Source organism: Ornithodoros turicata, chromosome 7, assembly GCF_037126465.1.
Source record: "Ornithodoros turicata isolate Travis chromosome 7, ASM3712646v1, whole genome shotgun sequence".
NCBI lineage: Eukaryota > Metazoa > Arthropoda > Arachnida > Ixodida > Argasidae > Ornithodoros > Ornithodoros turicata.
Genome location: NC_088207.1, coordinates 32,967,030 through 32,994,372, shown reverse-complemented (window position 1 = coordinate 32,994,372; position 27,343 = coordinate 32,967,030). Strand labels below are relative to the sequence as shown.

Below are 27,343 nucleotides of genomic sequence, written 5' to 3'. Positions count from 1 at the left end.
CCGGATGAGTCTCCGTGATTCTTTCTCTAGGCAGCGGGGCCACTGGTGCGGTTTCGGGTGACAGCCGTCTGTACTTGCATGGAAGACAAGTGTGCAGCGTGCGGCGAACTGTTTGACGACCCTTGAGGATCCAGTACCTTTGACGCAATTCGCTGAGGGTGTCTTGAACTCCCGCATGACGCAAACGTTCGTGCGTGTCCAGGATTACCAGAGCACTGAATCGGTGCTTCGACGGGAGGAGAATCGGGTGACGAATATCGATGTAGTCGTCCATTTGCTGGAGCCGACCTCCTACGCGAACCACGGCAGTCTCATCGAGGAAAGGCTGCAAGGTCAGTAGGGTAGAGGTGCGCGATACTGGCGCGGATCTTTGAAGTGCTGCCACCTCCTCAGGAAACGCTTGTACTTGCGTGTTGCGTAGCCAGACGAGTTCGGCTGACGTCAATTCATCTGCAGAAAGTGGACCTGTCGTCCTTGACTGCGGGTAGCGCAGATTGTGGATGTACCTGAGCACGTCAGCCGTACGCCTTAGAATATGCTTCAGTGAACTGTAATCGGCCAACCGCAGCGGGAGGTCCATTCTGGTCGCGACTGCCACACAGCACACTTCTTCCATCGGGAAGACCTCTGCATCAACCACGGGAGCAGCCGCTGAGTCGAACTCCTGCGATAGCCACCGCGGACCTGACCACCACAGCTGGCTGTCGAGCAGAGCCTTCGCGGATACGCCTCTGGTTAGCAGATCCGCGGGATTGTGTTTGCCTTCGCAATGGAACCATTGTTGCGGGTTTGTCAGCCGTCGTATCTCGGTTGTGCGGGCTGCGACAAACGGCGACCACTTGTCAGTGTCATTCTTGACCCAGTGCAAAGCTCTTCCGGTTATCTTAAATAACCGCTAAAGAGGAACATTACCCCGACTAGAGCTTCTCGGGTGCCTACTCGCTGCGCGCATTTTCTGTCGCATCATCAGTTCCCTGCCCATCGCAGCACTCCAGGCCACCTTCTGGACGGACTCTACAATAGCTTTGCACTGAGTCAAGAATGACACTGACAAGTGGCCGCCGTTTGTCGCAGCCCGCACAACCGAGATACGACGGCTGACAAACCCGCAACAATGGTTCCATTGCGAAGGCAAACACAATCTCGCGGATACGCCTCTGGTTAGCAGATCCGCGGGATTGTGTTTGCCTTCGCAATGAAACCATTGTTGCGGGTTTGACAGCCGTCGTATCTCGGTTGTGTGGGCTGCGACAAACGGCGGCCACTTGTCATTGTCATTCTTGACCCAGTGCAAAGCTATTGTAGAGTCCGTCCAGAAGGTGGCCTGGAGTGCTGCAATGGGCAGGGAACTGATGATGCGACAGAAAATGCGCGCAGCGAGTAGGCACCTGAGAAGCTCTAGTCGGGGTAATGTTAGAGGCTTCAGTGGAGCAACGCGGCCCTTGGCGATGAGCAAGGAAACCTTGATGCGGCCGTCGCTTGTCCGACTGCGAACGTACACTACGACACAGTACGCCCGTGGGCTTGCGTCTGCAAATACTTGAAGATCGAGCAAGCTGTGCTGGGATCCGAGTACCCATCTTGACTGCCGTACCTCCGAGAGAGTTGCCAGATCGTTCACCCATGCGTGTCATGCGTCCAGCAGTGGTGGCTCTAGAGGAGAGTCCCAAGGCCATTTTTCCTTCCATAAAGTCTGGAACAGTAGGCGCGCTGTAATGGCGAACGGAAAGAGAAAACCCCAAGGATCATATAGTCGAGAGAAAACCTGCAGTACCCCCCGTTTCCTGGAAGGGGCGTCTTTAGCGAAAGCCTGGACGGTCCGCGCGGGGACCCAGATCTCGTCGAATTGTCTGTCGCACGGCACACCGAGTACCCGAAGAACAGACCCCAGTTCAGAGACGTTGTCGTATGCGATTCCATCATTTAGATATTTCTCTTGATGGACTGGGGAGTGTGACGCCCATTTCCGAATGTCCATCCCTGCCTCTTGCAAGGTGGCTCTGGTCTCCTTGTAGAAAGTCTGGGCTTCTGCGACATCCCTGCACCCGACTACCAAGTCATCCACGTAAAAGCTGGTGGAAAGTCGTGCAGCAGTGGCTGGGTAACGATGGCTGACAGATCTGAAATGGTGCTGCAAGGTGGCCGCGAGGAGGAACGGGCTGGAGGCAGCCCCAAAGGGCACGCGTGTCATTCTCCACTCCTGCAGTGGCGGGTACGGGTTGGAGGCAGATGGAAGGTCGGAAACCCAGAGGAAACGAAGGGCGTCGCGATCTTCCGGCTGAATTAATATTTGGAGATATGCCTTCCGGATATCGGCAGTGAGGGCTACCGGGTGATACCGAAAGGTGAGTAGGAGATGCAAGATGTCACTGTTCATGTTCGGCCCTTTCGACAACACGTTGTTCGACGACGGTTGGCCAGCGATGTGGGATGACGCATCAAAAACAATTCGGATCTTGGTTGTGGCGGCCTCGCTACGTACTACGGCATGGTGAGGCAGATAGTAGAGATTACGGTCGGGATCAGGGCCGGTAACTTGTTCCGCATGGCCTTCTACGAAATATTCTCTTATTGTTTTGTTGTATTGCCACAGAACCTCTGGTGCGCTGCTAAATCGTCAGAGCTGGGCTCCGAGCCTATGCACTGCCGTGGCTTTGTTGTTGGCACCCGGTGGAAGCTGTGAGGCAAGATAGACCCAGAAGCAGGCAAGAAGCCCAGGCTTCTTAGTCATCAAGGGAATCTCATACCGCTCTTTCGACTTTGCTATGCCAGCCTCGAAGACCTGGAAGTCCGTGCTGCACACGTGGCTGGCTGTGGGTTCGGGACTTGTGATTCCGAGCGTGTCAAGTTTCCACAAGTCTTCGGCATTACACTCAGATTCTGGGTCTCCGCAAGTGAGAAGTAGGGCACATGTCGATTGGTGGAGCCGGGTATGCACGGCCGTTGAGCCCTGTATAACCCAACCAAACACCGTTTCAACGGCAGTGAGATCCTCCGTCATCCTCAGAATTCGTCCCGTTACAAGACGCCAGTAGTTGTCTGCTCCGACCAGGATGTCAACACTTCGGGAAACGCCTGATGTTGACGCAGGTTGCAAGTCAAGCTCAAGTAGCATGCGTGTTAAATGCGGATCCAGCGAAGGGCTCAGGGACTTGCATATCTCGGGAATCGTTAGAGCTAACTCGAAGGTGGCGTCACGGCCTGTAATGTTTACAGTGACCTTACTGCATCTGTGGCGGGCAGATTGCGTTGATCCAAACGCGTAGATGGCCAAGTCCTCAACGTCGATTGTCGCACATTGTAGGCTCATAGCGAGGTCCTCTCTGATAAAGGTCCGTTGGCTTCCGTTATCAAGCAGGATCTGGACTCTTGCCTTGCCTCCGGGGCCAGAGGCATCCACCGCAGCACTTTGAAGCAGTATGACGGTACTGTCCATAGAAGCTGGTGTTGCTTGCACTGGAGACGGCGCTGCGGCCGTTGCCGGATGGGGTTCAGCGGCTAGAGACGCTGCCACGGGCTGTATATCACAGAGCAAACTAAACTGGCTGAGGTTCGACAATGGCGTGCATGATGGTAGCGTTTTTCACATCGATAACAGCGTCGCGTGGAGCTCAGCAGCCGCTTTTTCTCTTCTGGTGTTACGGGAACGGGACAATCTTCGGTGAAGTGGTCGCTTGCACGACAAAACGCGCAATTCCTCTGGGAAACTGGAGCCCCTGGACGTTGCCCGTGGACGTTGACAGCAGCAGGGAGGGCTGCCGCGGACGGTAAGCGTACTTGCAGGGTGCCTTCCGTATTGTCCTTCTGAACGTGCCGGGGACGGTGAAAGGCCGCTTCTTCCCTACTTTCGACTTGCACCCGCAGAAAGGTAAGAAGAGCGGTCACCTGTTCCGCTTTCGAGAAAGTCCTTGGGCCGTCAGCGGAGGGAGCCCCGCCGCCACTGTTCCCGCCAGATGCAGCGTCCGCTTTCCTGCTGTGCTGAAACTGGACGAAGAGGTCGATAGGAATGCAGCGCGTAAGCACCCTGTATAGAACGACATCGTAACTCGATCGGGGTATGCCAAGCGATTCCAAAGCCTTTGTATGCCGTGACGCCTCGTCGTACAGATGACGCAGCTGGGCTACGTCACTACAGCTGTTCACCGAATGGAGGGCCAGTAGCTTGTCTAGATGTTCTGCTGAGAGTAGATCTGTGCACCCGAATCGTTGTTTGAGAGTCAGTATTGCGGTAGCGTAATTGTCCCCGCTGAGACCGATGCCGTCAATTGCTCGTTTGGCGTCGTCCGTAAGAAAAGATAGTAGATATTTAAACTTCTCTACTGGGGCTAGGGAAGCATTTCCGTGAATCGTAGCGTCGTAGTGTTCCCAAAATCTTTGCCAATCTTGCAGTTTTCCTCCGAATTTCGGGATCTGCAGCTTCGGCAGCGATGCGGTGCGACTTGGTTGAGACGGCGGATCCCCAGTCGTGTGCAACTGTTCGCGGAGGGCCCGCTTCGCTTGACTGATGGCTGCTTCGATCCGCTTTTCCTGCTCCAACACAGCGTTGTTCTCCTCATCGAACCCAGCATCGTCGTCGATGAGTTCGAGAATCTGCTGATCGAGGTTGCACAACGCGGCCTTCCGTGCAACCAGGTAGTCCATGTCTACCTCAACGCTGGCCTTTGGAATATCGGGGCGCGCGAGGCATTCTTCTAGATGCGCGATGGTGCGGGTGACCATCCCACGGATCCCAGCTCGAGTCCTCTTGAGGCGATCTAGTTGACCCTCGCGGGGCATTGTCGAGTGCAGTCGTCCCGGGTTTCGGCACCAAATGTTCCGAATTAACGAAACGAAGTAACGGGGACCACGACTGCTCGCCTTCTTGCCCAACGAAAACCAACAAGTGATTTTATTCCCGTGATCACGCGCCCTACTCAGTTCCTCCTTCTCCTTTCGCAACACCTTCGTTAGACTATATGTATCACCAGTCTGGATCCATAAAATAGCGTGCTGTCCGAAAATATGAAAAAAAAATAATAATAACGAAGGTCTACTGCATATTGTCCAGGTGCAGAAAGACTCCCTCGGTAACATACGAGCAGAGATGGGGAAGTTACCCGATAAAAGGAACTCGTTACCTGTTAAGTTACTGTGCAAAAAATGTAACTAAGTTACTAACGAGGTTACTTGTATTGAAAATGAACTTCAAGTTCCTAAGCAACTTTGGAAAAGTAACGAGTTACTTTTAAGTTACTGGCAGCATAATATGCAGTTTTTACTTCTTGACTTTGCTAGTAACTATGTATAATTCATTCAGATCTGATCTCACAACGGGCGGCGCGAGACGTCTTATAACAGTTTTGATATATGAAAACTACACCAATATTTGAGATGACGAAATGAAGCCTATATCTTTAGGGAGGCATTTGATGATTTTGATCTCGTAATAGGGTTCTTGAACGGAGCACAAAGCAGACATTGAAAGTTTCGGTTCCATGAATTGTCCTCTACACACATTTCGTAGAACCGCGCAAACATATCGTCGCCAGACATATGAACGAAGAAAACAGCTGGTATCTAGGTATGATTCATTGAAATTGTTACCTGCGAGATCGGAAAACGAAGTTTCTTGTGAACGGCAGGTGTACGTCATAAAGATAGCTAAAATGATTGGACTCTCAAGCATACGCGAGCAAGAGCCAGACTAACAATAAAATTATGTTTCATGAATGTTACGACACACGTATGACCTTATATTACAACGATGGATTGGGGTGTAGTATACAAACTCATAGATATGTCCTTATACGTTTCACGCATTTTATTGAAATAAAAATATTATTGCAGTAAATTTACGCGTCAGAAAATTAGCCATTTCCAGTGGTGGCAGAAAAATGTGTGCTTGCCATGGTGGGGCTGTTAGTTGAGTGATCTATTGTTGTTCGGCTTCAGCGCTCCGACGGCGAGCAATTGTCTGCACTCGTTCAAAACACTTCGGTTGAATCAGGTCCACCATCTTGCATATCTTGCTTTCATTTTGTTGCACATTCTCGCTATCAGGATCATAGCATTTGCCACTACCTTTACATTGCTGTCATAATCTCAGCGGATAGGCCCATGAACGGAGAACCTGTTCCATGACAGTAACTATATAATGACGTCTTCTTTGCTAACTGGGAAACTTGCTGAGTCATTTTTTAAGAGGTAACTTGAATGCATCTCTAACAAATGAAACGGTTCGAACAAAATAAAACGCTTCGACGAAACGGCGTTCGATTAAATGTCCCGGCAACAACAACAACAACAACAACAACAACAACCAACAACAACTTTATTTGAATGATGGTGCGTGAGGAGTTTACTCTGCCCCATTGCGTGCGGTAATCATCTAACATGTGTGTGTGTGTTCTCTGCCATTAAATATTAACCGAAGTCGTGCAAGAGTGAAAATTTCGTGTTTTTTTTTGTGTGTGTTAATTTCTTTAAAAAGGACACACGAAAATAATAGTTTCCTTTCGCTAATACACCGAATGCGACTCGATGTGGCTTTTACAGCTCAGTGGCGTTACCGCATGAGACAAGTTGACTTTCCCAGATGCTGTCACTGCGGTGCTCTAGAGGATCTGGAACACGTTCTTCGTCATTGCCCACACTACCAACCTTCTCGAACCGCACTCTCCGGGTCTCTTAGTCAGCTGGACTCTCGCCCCTTTTCCCTAACAAAATTTCTTGGTCCCTGGCCGAATCTCTACAGCCGAATCCAGCCCACGATCGCTTTGCGCTCAAAGCTTTTTTGACCTTTCTGGACACAATCGGAATTATTCGATACTTATTGTGAAGGCGCTCATTATTTCATTCCCCATACCACCAGCAGCAATGGGGTAGAGTACCGCCTCTGACGATGGAACTCCCCATTTATTATCTTGAAATAAAGTTGTTGATGTTGTTGTTTCCTTCCCTCCCCCCTTTTTTTTTTCAGTAGTTCTGGAAATTTTGCACCTCTGTAGAGTCTAGACCCCTCAGGCCGACTGACGATTCCGACCATACTTCTCTGCGGTTTGTTTCGGAAACCATAGGAGTCAGGAGAATCACCTTTGAGCTTCAGAGGGATCGGAAAACGCTTGAGTCACTGCTGTTGACCACGCCCTCCCAGTATCAGTGTATCCTGCACAGGCTGCTTGCGGATGACGTGTGACTCAGCAGGAGAGAGTGAGCGACACCGAGAGCGCCTCAGGATTCCCCTGAACGGTTCCCAACGTCATGCCCTGCATAATTCGCCCAAACACGTTTTCCGCGCGGCTTCGCCAGGAGGGGCTTCACTTCCATGCAAGCACAAAGGTTCGCTGTCCTCTCGGCAGGCCGATGACGTATTATCGCCATTAAAGACTTTTTTCCAAACAGGTACTCAGGGACTAGCCAGCTGTGTATCGACAAGGATGCACTAACACTGTCTAATTTCCTTAATCGGGACCCTCGCGGAACATTCATGCCTTTAGATATGGAATAGCGGTATTTCACCGTTCCAAGCCTCTGGAAGTATGGCAGGCAAAACATGGAGCTAGGCCAACAGCTGCGTATTTTTTTATTTCGCAACGGACAGACCAGCAAACACGTGAATGGAGAAAAACGATCTGACATGGAGTAATGTTGACGTTTGGCGCCTTCCGACAAAAAAGAAAGACAGAAGTTTGTTCTAGTTACAAAAGCTACGTTTTGCCAATTATGTATTCATCCCTCGTGTCAGAAGGCTAGCAGATGTAACGTGGCACTTCACAACAATATACGAGAAATGAACGTCACTGGAGTATATTCAGGCTATCAGATTGAAATACGGAACGCAAATGTTAGCATATAATGTTATTGTACCTTAAACAATTATCTCTTTAATGGGTCCGTGATATTTGCGACGTAGAAGCAAGCGTTGAAAGCACTTCGTTGCAACTTATCAAATTACATATTGTCCATGACTCTATAGCTTTTTTTTGTCTTTATTTTATTTTTATTTTTTCGCTTTTGGCTTTGTAGGTCTGCATGGACATCTTTGCAAGGAGTACTTGATTTTTGTTTTGCAGTTGCTTTTGATTTCCAGTAATAAAAAGATGGCCGAAAATTAGTCAACACAATGACAAAATAGTTTATATAGCCCGCTGTGAAACGTCTATACCGCCAACAGAAGTGCGGTCATGATGGATCTTCTTCTTCTTTTTAAATATCGACTGAGGTCAGCCAATATTTGCCTTGCTACTCTTTTAAGAAAAGAAGAAGAAAGGAAAAGAAGAAAACGTTAACACAGAGGTGACCGTCTGATCATGATCATGATGGATCGTCTGTCTTCTTTCTCCATGGATACTTTTGCCGCACGGATCTACTTTCCACGTATCACATGACTTCAGTGGCTGTTGGCCTGCATCTTTTTTCACGCTGGATCATTCTTGCACTGGCATTCATGCACTCGCCAACTGATCCGCAATGCGTTCTGTACCCCTGCTAAATTAATAATAACCCAAATTGTAAACAGTCACATGTCAGTTAGTTCGTCCCTAATTGTTATTTAGACACTGAGGTTTGTTTCACGATGCTTTTTGCGCGTTATCGGCGACAATATTAAGAAAAATAACAGCAACAGCCCCTTGTGTGACGATGGGATGACGTATTCCTCTTCCTGCAGGCTGCAAGGTTACAGAAAAAGCTCTGCTCCACTTGCACATGAAGTGCGTTATATACAAAGCGGGCGGTCTGCTTTGAGCTTTCCCTCGTGCGTCTCTTCCCTCCATATATATATCTGCGTATCTTGACGTCTACGTAAGCCTCCAGGAATGCACGCGCCCGCGGAGAAGCCCACTTTCAAGGTTCAATTCTGGGAAGATAAAAGCAGGCCCAGACTTGCCGGCGTTCGGCGCGTTCACCTACGTCCGTTATGGAATGCCTCCAGCGGTGAACCTTTTCCGGCAGGTTACCACAAGCCCGGACGCGTCGTACGCTACGGGCAATGCCCGCAGCCCCACAGGACTTGCATGGATTATGTCTGGTCGTTCCCGAATTTTCGAGAGATGAGTCAACTTACCCTGATCCGCGCATATATCGAGACTGAAGACTCAGGCAGTACTGACATAGTAAATTTCGCTTTTTGGTTCATTGTTGCATTTTTGATCGAACCCCTGGAGGTACACTGGCAAACAATGACAACGTCAAATGAATACTTAAAGAAATCGTACGGCGCATTATCTCTAAAAATGTAGCGCATGTGGAAATAAAGTATTTGAAAAGTGAACTATGTTACGGTTCCGTGACATTTCATCCTACGCCATTTCATCGAACGCAATTTCGTCGAAAATTGACGTTTCATCGAACCGGTGGCCGGTTTTTCTTGCGGCAACGTGTGAAATACGTAAAAGGCTCTCCTGACCTAACCTTGGTCAGGCGTCGATGGAACTGCATTCGATGAAATGGCGTTCGATAAAACGGCGCCGATGAAGCGGCGTTTGATGAAATGGGCGGACAGCCATTGTTACTATACACGCCCAGTGATTTATGACTTGCATTACCTTATCGAATAGAGATTTTCCCACTCTCAATCATTATTGTTATTGTTTTTCACTGATGTCATTCTTCCACATCGCACTTTTTTCGATTCAAGCGATATGCCGACATTATATTGGTTTCGCAGCTATACAAGTTTTCGTCTTCTTTGTTGTTTTATATAGGGTTTTGTGGCAGTATGTCGTGCTTGACTAGGCTGAGTGTGGCGGCGAACTTCCTTAGTACTCTGCAGGTAAAGCGCGAAAAGACGACAGGGACTACAAGGAGGCGCACAACACAGGCGCCGTATCCCCAGAGTATGTTTCGTTCACTACCCCAAGTTTCCACTGCTATTCAAGAACTTCCTTAGTGTATGTTGTGTGCGAAACTGCGTGGTGTGTCCCTTCTAGTTAGCATACTGATCGAGCCGGGGAACACAGAAATTGATACGACACGAACCGCTCAAATTGAGCCATTCGAGTAGTGTTCTTTTTTGTGTCAACATTTTATGACTAGTTTTAATAACGTACGGTTTTTAATGTAACCATTGGCTCTTAACTTAGCAAAATAACTTTTTGGACCACTGTTTTGGCGCATTATGGCCTAAGTAGCTGGTGCGCCATTAAAATTCAAATCATCATCATCATCATCATCATCATCATCGTCGTCGTCTTTTTGTGTTTTGCCCATAGCTCGAGCTTCTCCAGCAGAATGAGTTCATCCACCAGCGCTGCTGCATCAATGCCCTTTTGTCTGATTAGTTAAACATACTCTAATAATTTATCCCCAAATACTGTAAGTTAAAACTGATATACTTTGGTATGCAAGTTTTGCAGGGAAAAAAGCGCCTGTGTTTATTGTTCATTCCATGCTCGTTCGCGTGAATCTTTCTACAGGGTCGACGAGCGATTGCACACGACATCTATGGGGATTATAGCTCCCAAGGTAGTATTGGGCAGACGAACCATTCGAAGCTGTGGGAAGGTCCGACCGGAAGTCGCTGAAAAGCAGTTAGTCGGGTGTGGGCCGGTTTCTTGGAAGGCGAAAATGTTGCTACCTTGTTTCCCGAAGTGATTCTGTGAAGTGAACGATTGTTGACGTATATAAGTGACATCGCTCTAGGATGGCTTGATTTGTGAATCCTTTTAGTTAATGGCGTTGTAAATGGACACTTGTGGTTTGGTACTGTAATGGTGTACGTAAATAGCTGTCGGGCTGTTGACTTCCGCTGCTATCAAATCTTTCATCGCAAGGTGCATGTGCAATCTGGGGCTCTGGCTTTCTGTGACACAATCGTTGCCAGGCCAACTCCGAGGAGGAACCTATCTGTATGTAAATATACAGGATGTGTTCATAGCTTGTGAGTGTTTGCATATTGATGCGCCGGTCACGGGAGACAGCCCTTGGGGCTGCTGAGTGGTGTTGATTAGTGTGTTTAGCTTCTCCCTAACGTTGCTCATGGACCGATAAATGTCCACTTATAAACAAAAGCATAATCTTAGTTGCGGTGCGTCAGGATATTGGCAGCTGGTTCCCTGAATTGACAAACAAACATTGCATCACCCCCCGTAAGCTGGCAATGAAGGCGGGGTAAAATATTGTAGTCTTTACGAAGTTTCTGGGTGTCTGGCACGAGCCAGGTCCCCCAGACGACCTTCGATGAATCATGCAGTGGATAGCTCCTTCACGAACACGGTGCGTAAAGGGACAAACATGCTCGCTTCTTGAACGTCTATTGTTGGAACCTCTTGTAGTAGTCCGAACGCGTCGTTCCCCAGTGCCTCGACGGGATACATACAAGAAGGTGTCCCAGAGCTTTCAATGTGTGATCTGACGTCAGGCGCGAGCTTGACACCATCTGAAGAACCTCTCACAAGAACACGCGCGAACGAGAAACTATCCAAATATTATGCTCACTGGAATGAGTACAAGAAAGCAACACTTCAGACCGCTCGTTGGCCACATTGCTTCTGCCTCTGAGGATGAGAACGTCTTTTGTCTAGAATGTCTTGCTCAAGAAAGTTGCAGGACATTGTTTTTTTTTTTTTTTTTACGGGCTGTTTTGGTTTCATTTTACTCTTCTCAGAATAAGCCTGCTCTCAGACAAACGTCACAGACACGGTGCACCGGGATGCAAAATCCAATGCAACAACCCGCCGCTCATCCTCTGCCAACAACATCATGAATGTTTGAATGGCGTCAGTTGCTCCCTCCTGCCATACGAGACCGTTTGACGCCGGTGGAGGATTACATTTCATGCGGGAGTCGCGTGCCAGGCGGCCGTCAGATTCCATTGGACGACAGGGAGCGGGTGCCTCCGTGTCCAGGCAGAAACACAACGCGTCTGCAATCGGAGAAGTCCGTATTTGTCCTTTTGGTCTCCCCACGCAGACTTGTCGTTGCTCGTTGCCACGTCACTGTGTGCACCCGGAGGGCGAAACATCCGGGAATGTCTTGTGGCATAGTCCCTGCAATACGGTTCATGAAACACAATCCATGCACTTGTCCCGCATTGGTTTTATCCCCTTTGAAAACGGCTCTTTTCGTTGATCTTCAAATCACGGCCTCACCGTCTTCTTCACATGTTCGTCGTTTCGGAAGAAAGTTGTTCATACGAAAGAATTTCTTCAACACTTTGGCAGGAAATAGGCAGGGCCTTCGGCATTCATTTAGGCGAGGCTGTCAATTCAGTGGTGGAGGACGGATGGTTTAGTTGCTGAAACTTGGTCGGATGGCATACTGTGCTCTTCCCGACATCTGCACCAGTGCGTTGTCATGAACAATTCTTCTCATGATCTCCCGGAAAGAATGTCGTTGTCAGGTGCGGATCTACGGGGGGTGTCATGTCTGTCCGGACGGTCCTGCTCCCAGTCAATTTCTGTCGAGTTTCATTTTAAAATGGATAAAAAATCCAGTGCAGGGTAACACCTAGGAAGGACGACACAAACACAGCACTGTTAATAAGTGTTAACCTGCACTGGAATTTTTGTTCATTTTAAAATGAGGCACCAAACAGCCCAGTTTTTAACCTTTGGTAGATCCTTGTAGTGGGTGGTGGTAAATTGACCTTGGTTGTGCAATACATTCTGTCCAAGGCAGGACTCCCCCCCCCCCCCCCCCTCCCTTGTCAGAAAAATCCTGGAGCCGCCTCTGGTCATTGTTAAATTACTGGATCCTCTTTGCATATAGTACGTAGCCCTCGCTGCTAACCACAGCACATACCTTCAGTATCGTACTTAAGACTCCGCATTTTCAATATTCTTTGTTTGATATTGTACTATGTCGTCATCACTATTGATTCATTAATCGTTGATTGTTGTTAATATCGTGTTCAATCTCTAGGAATTCCTTCCTAGGAAGGCCTTCCTCCCCGGCCGCAGTCTAGCACCTATTGCCCACGATGTCGTATGCGAATATCACGCTGCTGCCCCAAGAGGGCATGACATCTTTATGCAATGGATCGCGGCTCACGTAGGCATTCCCGGAAATGAAGCTTCGTATGCTTTGGCTCTAAGGGCACACCGGAAGACGAGCAAGACCCCTGTATACTTCACGGCATCTGACGCCAAGAGAATGCTTCGTAACATATACGTCGCGACGCCTGCAGACGTACATGGTTGGTTGACGCGGAGTCCAGCCTGTTAGCCAGAGTCGACCCGAATTTACGCTTTTGTCCTCCGAACCGGCACGCCGCGTGCCATTGAATCATTGGTGCACCGCCTTCGACTTCATCCGTGCCCTATCGTTCAAGATGGGAAAGGTAAACTCGCAGAAGTGTCTCACGTGTGCCGAAGTGGAGAACACTGAACACATATTAATTGACTGCTCCGGATACAGTATCCAACGTAATGACCTTAGAGCCGCCTCTAGACTTAATGAGGGTCCTCTGAGAATGGCCGTGGGATCTTAGACATCGTGCGACAGCTGCTTTAATCACATTCCTTGTGGACATTGCAGCGCCTCTAACTTATTAGACGTACTAATTTATATTTTTAAGTGTTTTGTAGTGCCGGGCTCATGTGTTTTGTAGGAGCCACCTTCTGCATATTTTTCTTTTCTCACTGTAATCTAATCTAAATATTCTTTGTTGGTATATACTTTAATATCGTACTTTGTGGTCATCTCTATTGATTCATAGATTGTTGGTTGTTGTTAATATTGTGCTCAATATCTCTCGGACATTTGTTATCTTCACCTTTAGTACGTACCCGTGGCCAGCATACCCACAAGATGCGAGATACGCATCTCTCCTCTCGACCATCTTACCATTCCAATTATCTTCTTTCTTTTGTTTTGCGCAGGGGAGGCTTACATACTTTGCGGGCACTTTAGATTTTGCACAAACCTAAGCGCAGTACTTTATCTAGGAGTGTTTTCAAGCAGCATTCCTACCTCAATCCTGACCACATTTGGCGGGATTTTTCTTGAATATATAGTGTCACTTAGTGTTGTACCTGCTATAAAACTAAAGGAATTTTTCTGTCGGCTACATCATTCACTAATAGCCCGGCTCTACTCACGAATAGGCTCTACTCACGAATATCCCGAAGTGCCACATTCTCACCATTCACACAAACAGAGCTAGCGCTCACAAAATCACGCAGAACGACAAATATCGTTCTTACTCCTTCCTTGCGGAGCATATACCTGGAACCAAACTCAAACGCGAACAAAGGCCCGGTGTTACTTTTTCCCAGCACGCTTTTGCCCCCATACCGTGATCGGAAGTGTAGCGGAAGTAACAGATCCTTCCCAGTCCACCCACCCTTAGGTTCCCTGAGCCTCAACGGAAGTTACGACAGCATCTCTTCGCCTCACCGGCATAAACGTCACGACGCGCTTGAATAAGCGGCTGATCCTCACCCAGGTAATGCAGCACCTACGATAAATCACCATTCTCACGCACGGCCCTCCACCTGGTGCTGCTAACTAATTACAGACAGGATGCACCACCTAGGTGCTAAGCTTTACGCGAGGGGATGAACCCGTCTTTTGTCTCTGCGTTTTTCCTCCGTGGTTGAACTGAGAAGGAAGATGATAGGATACCCAACACTATGCCCCTTCCGCGCAGGACCAGGTGTTGCGGCCCCGCAGCGTTTGCTTTTTGATTGCGTACTGTTTGAAATTGCGGGCGTTGGGTCGAGCAGCACTCTTTTATTATCTGTTGTCAAATGGTACATCCCCTTGTTTTCACAAGCGGGCCGCTTTGTTAGAGCAGATCTTCGGTTCTCCCTTATACCGACGACGGACTGGCTGATTCATGCATCCGGCATGCGCGTGGTGGCCGTGTGTGTGCCATACGGGATCGCTGGGAATGCACGGTACAGATCGGTGGGAAACGGTGCTTACGTGAGATCAGGACCTGGTTTTTGTGGTGCGTGTAGCTTGTTGATCAACGCGTAAACTGGATCCGCAGAAAAAGCTTGCTCGTGTGCTTGTTTGTGTGGAGATCGTTCTTTCGCTCATATATCGACAGGATTCCGCGCTTTCGGTTTTTTTATTTCGGGGAGAATTCGGCGTATTGTTTTCGGTGTTTATTTATTTTCGTGTTTCGGTGACGTTTTTTTTTTTTTTGCGTGTATGTGGTTTACCCTGCAGTTATCGGCGAATATAAACCGCAACGTAATTTCTAAACTGTGCGTCTCAGCGCAGCCTTCAGGCCAAAAACCAATACAAAATTAGCCCCTGTGAGATATCACAAAAGGAACACTTTATTGCTACAATGCGAAGTGGTGGTATAGCTAAATCGTGAAAACAGAGCTTTCACGGAAACTCCGGCGGAATACAATGGAGCGACTTGTTTAAGGTCCGGAGGTGTCGCGCGGGGGCGCTAGTGTTGATCGGGGGGCATCGGGGGCGCCGTCCTCCGTTAGCAGATGACAGATCCATAGGACTACACGTGTTCAGTCGGCAACTGGAATGTGAATCCCACAGAATCGACAGCTCCTTTGCCTCTTCGTAATTGCGTACCAGCATGCCTAAAACATACTGTGTAACTGGTTGCGATACAGGGAAATCCATTTTTTGTTTTCCATCGGACCCCGTTGAAAGAGAACGGTGGAAACGAGCTATCCCACGTGTGGAGACCGAAAGCTTCAAGTTCGACTCCCCGAACACGAGAGCGTGCGTTCTGCATTTCGGCGCCACGTGCATAATTTGCTGTTAAATGTACAAAGGCAATCAGTCAGCTGTGCTGCGATTATCCAAAATACCCTGACTGGTCCAAGATCACCCGCCTATAGTGTGGTGTTCCGGTAGTAATCTTCGAGTATAGCAGCCTAGGAAATCTCACGGGGGAGAGCACAAGCCAACAGAGATCATACAGTCTTGGAAATTCCTTGTTGCTTTTTGAAATGCAACATAAAAACGACAATAAAAAAGGATGGACACAATTCTTCATTTTTACACGACTGCTGTAATCTGGAGCAACGTAGTCCGTATGTGACAAATTAAGCAAACGCAAAATGTAAAAATGAAAAGTATATATTTTTCAGACTGTTACTTCATTTCACCATGTAATCCAATCACACATTGTGATATAGAATGATTATAAATTGCCAGTGAAGGAAACAATATAATATATAAAAAAGCACTACAACCATGCATTGAGAGAACTGAAGTGACAATTGACCAAGTCAACGTGCTGGCGGTTGCAATTTCATAATGTATGTGTGTCTTTGTGTAGAAGTATTTGTGCTTTTTAAGCATTTCACGTCTCTCAACAATTAATTTTATTCATCAAATAGGTTTTTTTGGTAGAATGTCAGACTGGGACTGTTGGTGCCGCATCTCGCAAAAGGGTAAAATTGGGGTAAAAAGAGGAAGACACACATATTGCGCTAGCAGTTTTTGTTTTCTTACTGTCATTTTAGCGCTTTTAGTAGGGTGAATTTTTTATACTTCTTTTTATGATTTTTTGTGTGGAGTCCAACCTTGTGTACTTGAGTACTTGATGGGAAAGCACTGGAATTTGAAATGTACTTAAAGTAAAGTAAAAGTACTGAGAAATATAATTGAAGTAGTACTTGGGTCCTTGGTACTTCTGCATCACTGGCTAGGAGAAACGTGTGTCGCACGTTCGATCTTGAGTTGCTGCAGATTAAGCCCCAGGGTCTTTCTTTCGGGATTATAAAAGGGCCGAAATAAAAGAGATAAAAAATAGCGAAGAATTAATTAATTAAAATTTAGCATTTGCATCGTGTACAGCAACTGGTACGCGGCTGCTCATCACGTCTCACCTTACACAACTTTATCGGTTAACTGATTGTGTTTGGGACGTAACCGATCTTCGGGACTTATTTTACGTTGACCTGTACAATGCTCTCCTACCTCTCTTTCTCCTATCTCTCGTTTACAATGTCAGCATAACATCTTTTTTGTGTAATTTGCGGAGACGGTGACGTTGTGTCTGACATACGTATATGTTATGTAAAAACAAAACAAAAAAAGAACTGTAGACTATGATGATGATGATTCGTGTGTTATTGGCGCAGCGGTAAGTACGACCATAGTGCGCCAAGACGAAAAAAAAAGAGACAAAAACCTTAGAGATTTTATTGTGTTTGCATGTACATATTATGTACCGCTATGCATATGCATACCGCATACCGCTAGGCCATGGCTGTTGGCGTGCATAGTTAAATAAATTTTAAAAACGGACAGTGTCCACGATTCTGCAATGTCCTCTGTTCAACAGACACGAGGCGGGTTGTAATGCACCATGATACACCGTATACATGGCCAAGCACACGCTCAAATACTGCCAGGCACCTTCACAAAAGCGGGCGAGCCTAGGCAATGTGAACACTGCCGGGGAGTGCCCCCCAATCTACGAGAGCGCCATCGCGCGGCCCCGGTGCGCCCTAAGGAGTTTTTCGCCTGAGTTTCCTGACCAGAGAGAGTATTGAGAGACCGTGGTTAAGCTTATTGCAGCGATTAATCCCCCTAATCTTTCCTCGGACATTCATTTGTATTCGGCGTTTATAGGACAAAACCGAATGGTGAAAAATTTATCGACGTACTTTTTCCGGTGTTTTTCGGTTAAAACTGAAAACGCGGAACCCAACACTCATAGATCACGAACGACTCAACCGATGAATCCTGTTCACTTTGTGTTGGTATCAAGGTAACGCCATTTTTCATTCCACGAAGAGACGATTGAGGATTCCTTCCATGACGATAAGAGGCCTTCATAATTACACTGAAGGAATTGCGACACTTAAGTAGGCCCGGTTTCTCCAACGCTGGTTAACTTTGAACCGAGATCAAGGGTTGGTAAAACTTGAAGGTAACACTCATTTATTTTTTACAAACGTTAGTTGGTGACGTGATGAATGCTTCAGTGACAATAACTCCATTTAGTGAAGGAGAGTTAAGCGTTAAACTCAAGTTAAGGGACCGTTGATCTAGGTTCAAATATTATTTGGCACTGGTGAAACCGGGCCTTAGTCCCAACTTGTCACAGATAACAGGACGAAACACGAGTTGTATGGAAGCAGACGCGTGAACAGGAACTATTCCTTCATAGTTCATACGAACCTAGCCAGTGATTGTCTTCTTCCCTATATGTATATTATTAGAAACACAGATATTTACGTATAACGTTATGTATATTTCCAATAAAAGTGAAACTTACTCAACTGCGCGTGATCATGCTGAAGAGCTACACGTGAAAATATTGGAAAAATTGCATGTCTCAGTACAAACCACTGGACCGCGTGCACTCTGATGCCGTGTCCGACAGACTCAAAGCTCAGTTTTTTTCTTGTGTCCTTGTCATCATCATTGCTTTCTTTCATTATTCATCTTCGCGCCTATTCCGGACGCAACGCTTAATAATAATTCGAAGTCGATTTACACCGGTAAAGTGAGTCAGCCTTCGGTATACATGTGCGGCCATGGACAATACTTGTCACGATAGCAGGAAGTCACGTGCTCATCAGAGCGCGCGGCCCATTATTGTCATGGAAGCGTTGAAGTGGTTGCAGTACGCTTCCTATACAACTGCGCCACAGAAGGAGAGCAAATCACAGGATTACTGTCATTCCCACTCCATCATTGTTTGCAGCCGCCGTGTGCACCGTCGATTGTTCATCCAGCACTTGCTGTTCAAACTGGCCCAAAAGGCGTGTGCAGCTGTGTCCGTTTGCACGACACAGTCAGACATGCGTCCGCCCAGTCCCTTCCGAAGGCCGACGCATGATCCGCGTCTACCGAACAGCATGCCGCCAGGCAGATCGCTGAAAAAAAACACGTATAGACCGGGAATGAGAGAGGGTACGCTCTAAGAAAAAAGAAAGGAGTAAGTACAGCTTCTAGTCCCCCAGATTTCAATTGCTCCCCACTTTAGTCCCCCGTCCCCGATATTTATTCCCCAGCACTGCAAACAATGCCTAAACTTCACAAATGGTCCCCCGAATGCAACAGTCTCTTTAAATTAACAAGATGGAAAGTAATTGTTCAGAGGCTGGAGGGAACATACAAAGGGACAAACACAACACAAGCCTCAAGTTGGCTCGGATTCAACTCGCCTTATTTTCAATCGCTTTAAATAAGTGTTTCGCGGGAAGTTGATCGAAATATTTCCCCCGATGCCCGTTTATAGGACGTCCTATGTTGGGGATGTTCCAGCCGACTTGGTTTGGTTTGGTGTAAGGAAAGCTGCCTTTGCAACTTTTTTTCCGCGACTCCGCCCATTTGTACTGAATGGGAAATAAATTGAATTGAAATAGAATTGAAAAATAAAATGAAGAATGTGGCGCTCATGAAGAGAGCCGGCTATACTCCGGTCCAATTGAATATGCAGTGAAGTAAATATAATGATAATGAATGAATAGAAGTGAAAAGAATATAGCAGTCGCGTGTCACATACGTTACAGTGAAGTCACAGTCACAGTGCATCCACCAGCTTAATGTGCGTAAAAACTTAAAGTTGGCTTGAATATTTGAGACACTTCATTTTGCATATCTAATATTCTAATCCAAGAATAAGACTAGATCAAGTGGTCGCCGAAGTAAAATAAGTGCAAAGTAAGCCCCAAATTTGTAGGTGAGATTTGAAGCCGCCCAACATGAGAACTGTCGTATTAGTATTCGGGACCGTTTCGGTAGTTGGAAATAATTCAATTTGCACGCTGTTTCCTCCGTTATAGCATCTCAGCGCAGATTATCTTTAGCGCGTGATCGGGCAGGAACGCTCGCGGATCAGCATAAATCACTGCACGACGCAATCCTAAGACGGGATTGGAAAGGAATCGAAAGAGAATTACATCGCATAAAGAAAGCCGTGCGGATTAGACGAACGGAGCTTATAAAAATAAAGAGAGTGCCGGGGAGGTCTGTAGCGTAAGAGGGGCGTCGTATATACGTCTTTTGAGGCACCGCGGGGTGCTTTTTGATGTTTGCCGCTCCAACCTGAATATGGTGCTCCGGTGACGAATGCGGATGGAGGCCTCGGCAATTTGAGCACAGTACCGTATTTACTGGAATATAACGTGCAGCCTATACGCCCTTACCGAAGTTAAAGGGGCACTAAAGTGTAAAAACTTGTAAAGTGTAAACTGTAAAGTTCCGTTTTGACAGTGTGTAGCCTACTCAATATTTGCCTTTTCCTATTTCAGTCATCTTTCTCTGTAGGTTCGCTGTTGGCTGGGTGCTAAGAAAACTACAGAGGAGACAGATCTTTCAAGAGTTTACACTACGCAAGAGTTTACACAAGAGTTTTACTACTACAGAGTTTACGCCTTCCGAGCACCAGTAAACTGACGACACTTTTACTTCTGGTACGCACATTATTCATTCATAGCTGTATCCATCGGAAGCCTTTTTTAAAGGGAGCACTAAAGTGCAAAACGTTGTCCTCGCATAATGGAAGATGCCGTTACCTGACACCAACATAAAAGGAACGAGATTCATATGTTGTGTCGTTCGTGATTTTGTCAGGCAAAGGAAATCCCTATTTACGCTTTACCGTCTCCCTCCCCTTCTCGAGAAGCGCGACAATGGGAATAGGCCTCCGATTGGTCTCCTCAAACGATCTCTCGCGACGATTGGACAAATCGTTTGCGGAGACCAATGACAGCTCGCTCCGCATTGTCGGCCTTCTTGAGAAGGAAAGGAAGAAGGAAAACGTCAAATACGTTTTCTTTTTCTATCGATCATAAATCACGGACGACGCAACCGATAAATCTCGTTTACTTTTGTGTTGGTGTCAGGGGAAGGACATCCTACAACGACAAATTGCACTTTAGTGCCAGTTGAAAAAAAAAAGAAAAAGAAAAAGAAAAACCCGATGAATACAGCCGCGAATGGATAATGTGCACAGCAGATGCAAAAGTGTCTTTTTGCTGGTGAGCGGAAAGCGTTGCCTGAATAGTAACTCCCTCTGTGGCAGTTGTCTTCACCCTATACAGAGGGAGCTAGTATTCAGGCATCCTATCTCCATGGTGCTCGTAGCGCGAGAGGCGTAGCCAGAATTTTTTTTCGGGGGTGTAGGGACATCTATGTATGTGTGTGTGTGGCAGGGGTGCGGAGGTGGCACAAAAAACCTATCTTATACGCGAGCTTATCGTGTTCGAGTGTCTTTTCTTCTAATGCAGTTGCGGAAAATTTGAGCACAAGAGTAATTCCCTTCAACGCAAACAACATGAGAACAAACTTTACACCCTTCTCCGTGCACGTCCGCATACAAAATAACATGCAGGGCTTGCCGAAAATTACGCGCGAAGAGCAATGCTTAGGAGAACGTAGCTCCCACTGTGCACTGCGCGGTTTCGCGCTGCCTCCAGGGATTTATGCAATCCGTGTCTGCTGTCTACTGTACAATTTCCCTAATGCTGGCCGTCCAAAATCTAGTTTTCCCCAGCTTTCCCCGCGCGGGGTATTTCAAAGCTAGCTATTTAGTTAGTTTGATTAGCCAGATAAAATAGACAAAGCTTGGAACATATTTTAGATCAAAGATTGACGCCTTCAGTCACGCACGCAACCAAACAAATTTTATTCTTGCTGCGCGAGGGTAAAACGGGCGCAGCGTTTCCTGGGGGCCCGCTTCCGGGAAAAATAGCGGTGGACCACCCACAAACGTCTCTTCGCGACACCACTTACCATGTATATATATGACGCATTTTTCACCGAAATATACGGAAGTCACATTGAATTATGCGTGACTCTAATGTAGTCGATGCCCCACAGGGCCATCGAACAGCTAGTGCGGCATATAGAAAGGTCGTACATCTCCAAGAGGCAAATTGAGTGACTAAATGGAAGATCAAAGGAAATGTTCCAGATCGGGAGCCGCGGATATTTCGATCAGAGACCGCTCTTTGCTGAATCTTCTACGGGACGTTTTGCCGATGGTTTGATGCCTGGCCATCCCAGGTCGTTCCACACTCTTAAAAATGAACTTCGCCGCATAGCACGCTCCTAGCCAACCATTATCTCGAATGATATCGTTACCTGCCCTGATTTGTTGAAAACGGGAGGCGTACGCCTTTTCTGTGACAATTATGAACAGCATAAGTGTCACAAAAAAGGCGCACGCCTCCCGTTTGCAACAAATCAGGGCAGATAGCGATATCATTCGAGATCATGGTTGGCTGCCTAGCCATGCGCCTGGCCAGCGTGCTATGCGGTGAAGTTCATCTTTAAGAGTGCACCTAGCTATAAGCTAGAAAAGCTACTAATTAGCCACTGTACACTAATCCTTCATTTATCTAATCTCGTAGCACAAAATCGTGCTCCATACAACATAATTTATAAATAAACTGGAAGCATTTTTCAGCAATGATCCTTATGACACAGCACCACGTTTTTGAAACAAAAACTTAGGCCTTTGATTCAGGCGAAAAAAAATGTTCCCAGGAAAAATGGTCCTTGGTTGCGTGGGCGGAAATAATGGTCCCGCATGGTTCCGTACGCCCCAAAATACGGGAGCTTGGTCGTGGACGGTCGATGAAACGGCCGACCACATAATAAACAAGCAAGTGTTATCATTCGCCCTCCTGATTTGTTGAAGTTAGGAGGCATACGCTTTTTTCATTAACATAATGGACAATAAAAGCTGCACGCCATTCATCAAAGCGATATCATTCGATGCATCAGTTGTATCGAGCGGATTGCCGTCCATTCCTTCTGTTCCACTCTCTCTCTTTTTTTATTATTCAGTGGAGTGCAGACAACACGACAAGGTTATGAGGCGATTCTCCAAGTCCTGCTACCTTCGCGTATTTCTGGCAGATACGTTGGACAAATGGTACACGCGTTCCTTTATAACAGGAAGTATTACAGAGCTGTAAGCGAAATGGCCCGTCACCTTGTGTATTCGTATCAATAGAATGAAACGCATATAACCGCTTGAGTGAGTCCACTAGCCCTGACTTCACGTTCTGTGTACGTGGGGTCCGTCGGGTGTGATCCCGAAGCCGACCTGGATGCTAGCATTTTTCTATTGTTGGTGAAACACAGGTTTTACACTTGTCCTCTCATATTTTCGATATCGATGAACCGTATCTTCAGCAGAAGCAGAGTCGTCAGAAGGGCAATGAAACGATGAATGAAAGTGGGGGCGTACAGCTTTTATATTTCTCCATAAACATCTGCACAGAAAAGATGCTGGGGACAATTGTAAAATCCGTGTCTGACCAACAATAGAAAAATACTAACATCCAGGTCCGGTGCAGCGAATGATATCGCTTTTATGTTCCTCATAGAATTGCGTGCGGATTTTGTTGTCTATTAGCACATCAAAAAGAAAGAAAAAAAGAAGAAAAAAAACTGACTTCTACTTTGAACAAATGGCATGGCAACAATCGGTCGCTTGTGCTGTAATTCACCGGCTATCCTCGACCACGTCCCTGCAATTTTGGGCGCACAGGAGTCTCCTGGACCATTTTTTCCCTGCAACCCGTATTTGCTACCGGTGGTTAAATACCGGAAGAAAGAGGTGCATATGTAACGTCATTGAACCATAGTGAGGAGATTAACGACTGCGTGTCAGCCATCGAAAAACTCGCTAAGGTTTGTTGTTGGATAAAGAAACACAAAATCGGAGAAAATCTGCCAAATCTTGTTTGCCAAGTTGTTCGTGCTTGTTCACGAACAACTTGCTAACTCCTACGCTTAATTCAAATTATTTTAAGCAGCAGCATACAGCAACAGCGTCGCCATCTCCTGTTGAAGTTGTTAACAGAAGCACTCACTGGAAGGAGCAAAAGGGAGCGGGCAACAACAACTGGCGTCATCTTTTGACGGGAGAAACAAGTGGGATTCGTTCAACCTTTTTACTTGTTTCGCTTTCGATATCCGTATTTCGGAGTTTCGGTTTGCGAACCCGTTGCCACAACGAACGCGAACTTGTTACCTTCTGCGAACTCGTGCATACTCGTTACCATCAAAATATGCGCCTCGGAGAGCGTTGCTATACATTTTTGTCATTCAATGTTAAGAAAATTAGAAAGATGGATGCAGCGCATATCTCTGTCGTTAGATGCGTCGATCTCTGTCGTTAGATGCCACAGGAAAAGTGACGACATGAAAGAGGCGCATAATAGCCGTAGTCGCTCATGCGCCAGAAAAACCTCAATCACGAAGACATGAAAGAGAGGAAAACATGAAACCTCTGGCTTGTGTGCAGGGAGCCGACTGCAAGTTCACTTATGAATTGGCGAGGCAACTTAGATGTAGCAACAGCAGCATCAACAAATACGTCATGATGATGGCATCAGTGGGTTGTCTCATCATAGGAGTTTAGATACCCTACCACAGTACATGCGAGGAACTGGATGAGTGATACGCGAATGAATAAAGTGGTGCACAGAGCGGTTGAACTGTCCTCATGTGGCGTGGAGTTGAAAAAAAAAAAAAAAAAGATAATAGAAACCATGACGTGCAATTAAGGTGTCTGGAGCCATCCCGTATATAGTCGTCCAGAGCTACATCAATAACCGAAATCCCTGACGGCGTTAGACGGGGTTTATGTTGCAGCCGTGTTAAGGGATTCCTTACTGATGCATGCTAGTCAACTTAGTCCGAAGTATTCGCCTTTCCATTTTGCGTTGGCCACAGTTTATAAAGACGAGCTCAATATTCACCACAGCTGGAGGACAGTCGTTCTCCCTGTGTACCTGATCCTCTGTTCGAATTACAGAGTAAAGTTTCCATTGAAGCGAAGGCTGTCGCAGAGGGTCTTACAAAGCACCGCAGTAAACGGTCTGGAACGTAAAATGGTATATTTGGATTCCCCGCTTACATGAAAGACCTGAAACATGGAAGTCACTGAAAAGGTTAGCCAGCTGTAGGACTCGAACCCACATCTTCTGGATTGTCGGTCCATGGCTCTACCAATTGAGCTAAGCTAACACACCTCCCCAGCAACTTCCAAGGGTGCGTCATCTGAAGGGACAAGTCAACCATTCTCTCTCACTCATCCCCCTTTCACGGGAACGACGCAAGCGGCAACTGTTAAACATGAGAGAACTGATGTTCTGAGGCTGGAACAACAGAGAAAGGACAAATACATACAAAGCCTCAAATAGCCTAAGAAATTAACGATCTTAATTAAACACGTCATTAACATACGTCACATATACGCTAAATTAACGTTAATTTATTAGGCAATTTGAGGCTTTGTATGTATTTGTCCTTTCTATGTTATTCCAGCCTCAGAACATCAGTTCTTTCATGAAACACCTGTCCGTGATGCCCTAGCACTATTTACGCAGTTCGCGTGGTTGGATCGCCACAGACAAAACTGACTGGCTGCAGCCTTCCCACAGTACAATGTGGTACTGCCGTACGAGATGCAGTAACATGCAATTCCTGAAGTCGTATGGTACAGGGACATGAAGTGGAGAGGGCAGTGCAGAAGGAATTTGCGCTTCACTTCCACGATACATTTGTAGGCATAGAGGCAGCTGGTTTGCTAGCTGTAGTGTTCCCCACTGTCACTTTTGGGAGTTTCTGTCATCAACCGGCCTCTCCACCGTGCTTTCATCACCTGAACTGCAATCTCCATCATCATCTTTCGTTCTCTACCATTGGCACTGGGGAAGTGTACAGCCTGCTGGCCGGCATCAGCCCCATCTCATCATCGTCGCTTTATGTGCGTGTGTTTGTGTTCCCCAGACCAGAGTGTGGATGCCAACGAGAAACTTGACTATTGGCCTTGGCAACAGGAAACCCAGCCAGGTGACAAAGTGCGTGGCCACCGATGCGCACCTTTCTCAGTGGCGCGAACGCTGCAGCATCTTGATGTTGTATGTGCACCACGGAAAGTTTAATTCCCCGGTTGGTCTGTTGTCAGCTCATGCCACAGATGATGGTGTGACCACTACGGTCAGGTTGCCGTGGTACTTCGTAGACAGCAGCAGAGATTCACGGTATTGTCAAGGTACTAGAATACGTGGGCTGTTGCCAACTGCAGAGATGAATTTTTCTCTCCGATCCGACTCGAAGGCTGCACTTGAAAGCGTTTTTGGACTCAGGCTGCGATCTCCAAACCATGAGCTGCTCGAATCATTCGTCACTGTGATGACATGATGCCGTTTCATTCGATGTCATGTTGAAAATGGCATCACCTTTCAGTGGGTTTATTAACACATTGGCATCATGGGAAATGAGGGAGCGGATGCTGATACTGCTCCCGCTCCCCATAACAACGAAGTATGTCACAGACGGAACGGAACTCCCAATGTTCCTTTTCATCTCTTTGGCACCTTTCCGCACTATACGACATGTTGTAATCACGAAGGTGGCAAGCGCTACCACTGTGGCTACTGTTTCTATAGTTCATGCTGTGCAATTCCCTCCAAAACTTTCCAACACAACTGGACAGGTAAACGATTTCATGTCACAAGGATGCTTTCCAGGCTTTAATAATGAAACTACCAAGCCTCTATCCAGCACTTTAGTACCTCTCCATTCCTCTATGACGTGTTATAGATACGAAGCAGGCAAGCTATATCTCTTTGGCTAATGTTTCTAGTATACCTATACCTCTCCAGAGCTATACCTCTCCAAAGCAGCTTGTCAGGCAAAGCGATGACGCATCACGGGGACGCTTTCGAGGCTTCAATGATGGGGAACTACCAATGCTCCTTTCATCTCTTTCGCACCTCTCAGTTCCTCCATGTCGTGTTGTGGACGTCAAACAAGGAAGCGATACCTCTGTGGCTAATGGTTCTAGGCTCTGCTGCACCATCCGTTACAAAACCCCTCGATGGCAGCTTGTCAGGCAAAAGACTGACGCATCACGGGGACGCTTTCGAGGGGGGCGGGGGGGTATGTTTATTACGGAAAAAAAAGGCAAGCAGAAAGGAAAGGTCAGTCAGACAGAAGTCGACTTGCTATTCCTCGTAGAAAAAAAAACAAAGAAGAAAGAAAAAAGAGACAAAAAAAGAAACAGAAACAGAAAAGCAAAAAGACGCAAGCGGCACATGGGCAGCAGGGGGGCATGAGTGGCTTTCGAGGCTTCCATGATGGGGAACTACCAATGCTCCTTTCATCTCTTTCGCACCTCTCAGTTCCTCCATGACGTGTTGTAGACGACGCGAAGCAAGTAAGCGATACCTCTGTGGCTACTGCTTCTAGTCTCTGCTGCACCATCCGTTACAAGACCTCTCCATGGCAGCTTGTCAGGCAAAAGACCGACGCCTCACGGGGACGCTTTCGAGGCATCAATGATGGGGAACTACCAATGCTCCTTTCATCTCTTTCGCACCGCTCAGTTCCTCCATGTCGTGTTGTGGACGTCAAACAAGCAAGCGATACCTCTGTGGCTAATGGTTCTAGGCTCTGCTGCACCATCCGTTACAAAACCCCTCGATGGCAGCTTGTCAGGCAAAAGACTGAC

General features: G+C 47.0%; 2 protein-coding genes and 1 long non-coding RNA gene across 16 annotated transcripts in view; 1 reads left to right on the top strand and 2 right to left on the bottom strand.

The window, feature by feature from the left end:
* The window catches only part of LOC135400880 (kielin/chordin-like protein), a 167,967-nt gene that overhangs the window by 111,111 nt on the left and 29,513 nt on the right, over window positions 1-27,343 (top strand). The window contains exon 5 of one of the 14 annotated variants that reach the window (XM_064632857.1): window positions 20,118-20,253. The exons of the other annotated variants lie outside the window; for them this stretch is intronic. The gene's annotated coding sequence lies outside the window, so the exon portion shown is untranslated. The remainder of the gene's footprint in view (window positions 1-20,117; window positions 20,254-27,343) is intronic. 14 annotated transcript variants of the gene reach the window in all.
* On the bottom strand, window positions 2,618-4,776 carry LOC135400572 (uncharacterized). The gene is made up of 2 exons (XM_064632405.1): window positions 3,778-4,776; window positions 2,618-3,517 (listed from the first exon to the last, which is right to left on the bottom strand). Exons 1-2 carry the CDS (start codon window positions 4,774-4,776, stop codon window positions 2,618-2,620), a joined length of 1,899 nt encoding a protein of 632 aa, XP_064488475.1.
* The window catches only part of LOC135400883 (uncharacterized), a 60,759-nt gene continuing 51,562 nt past the window's right edge, over window positions 18,147-27,343 (bottom strand). The window contains exon 3 of the long non-coding RNA XR_010424667.1: window positions 18,147-18,737. This is a non-coding gene — a long non-coding RNA (uncharacterized LOC135400883). The remainder of the gene's footprint in view (window positions 18,738-27,343) is intronic.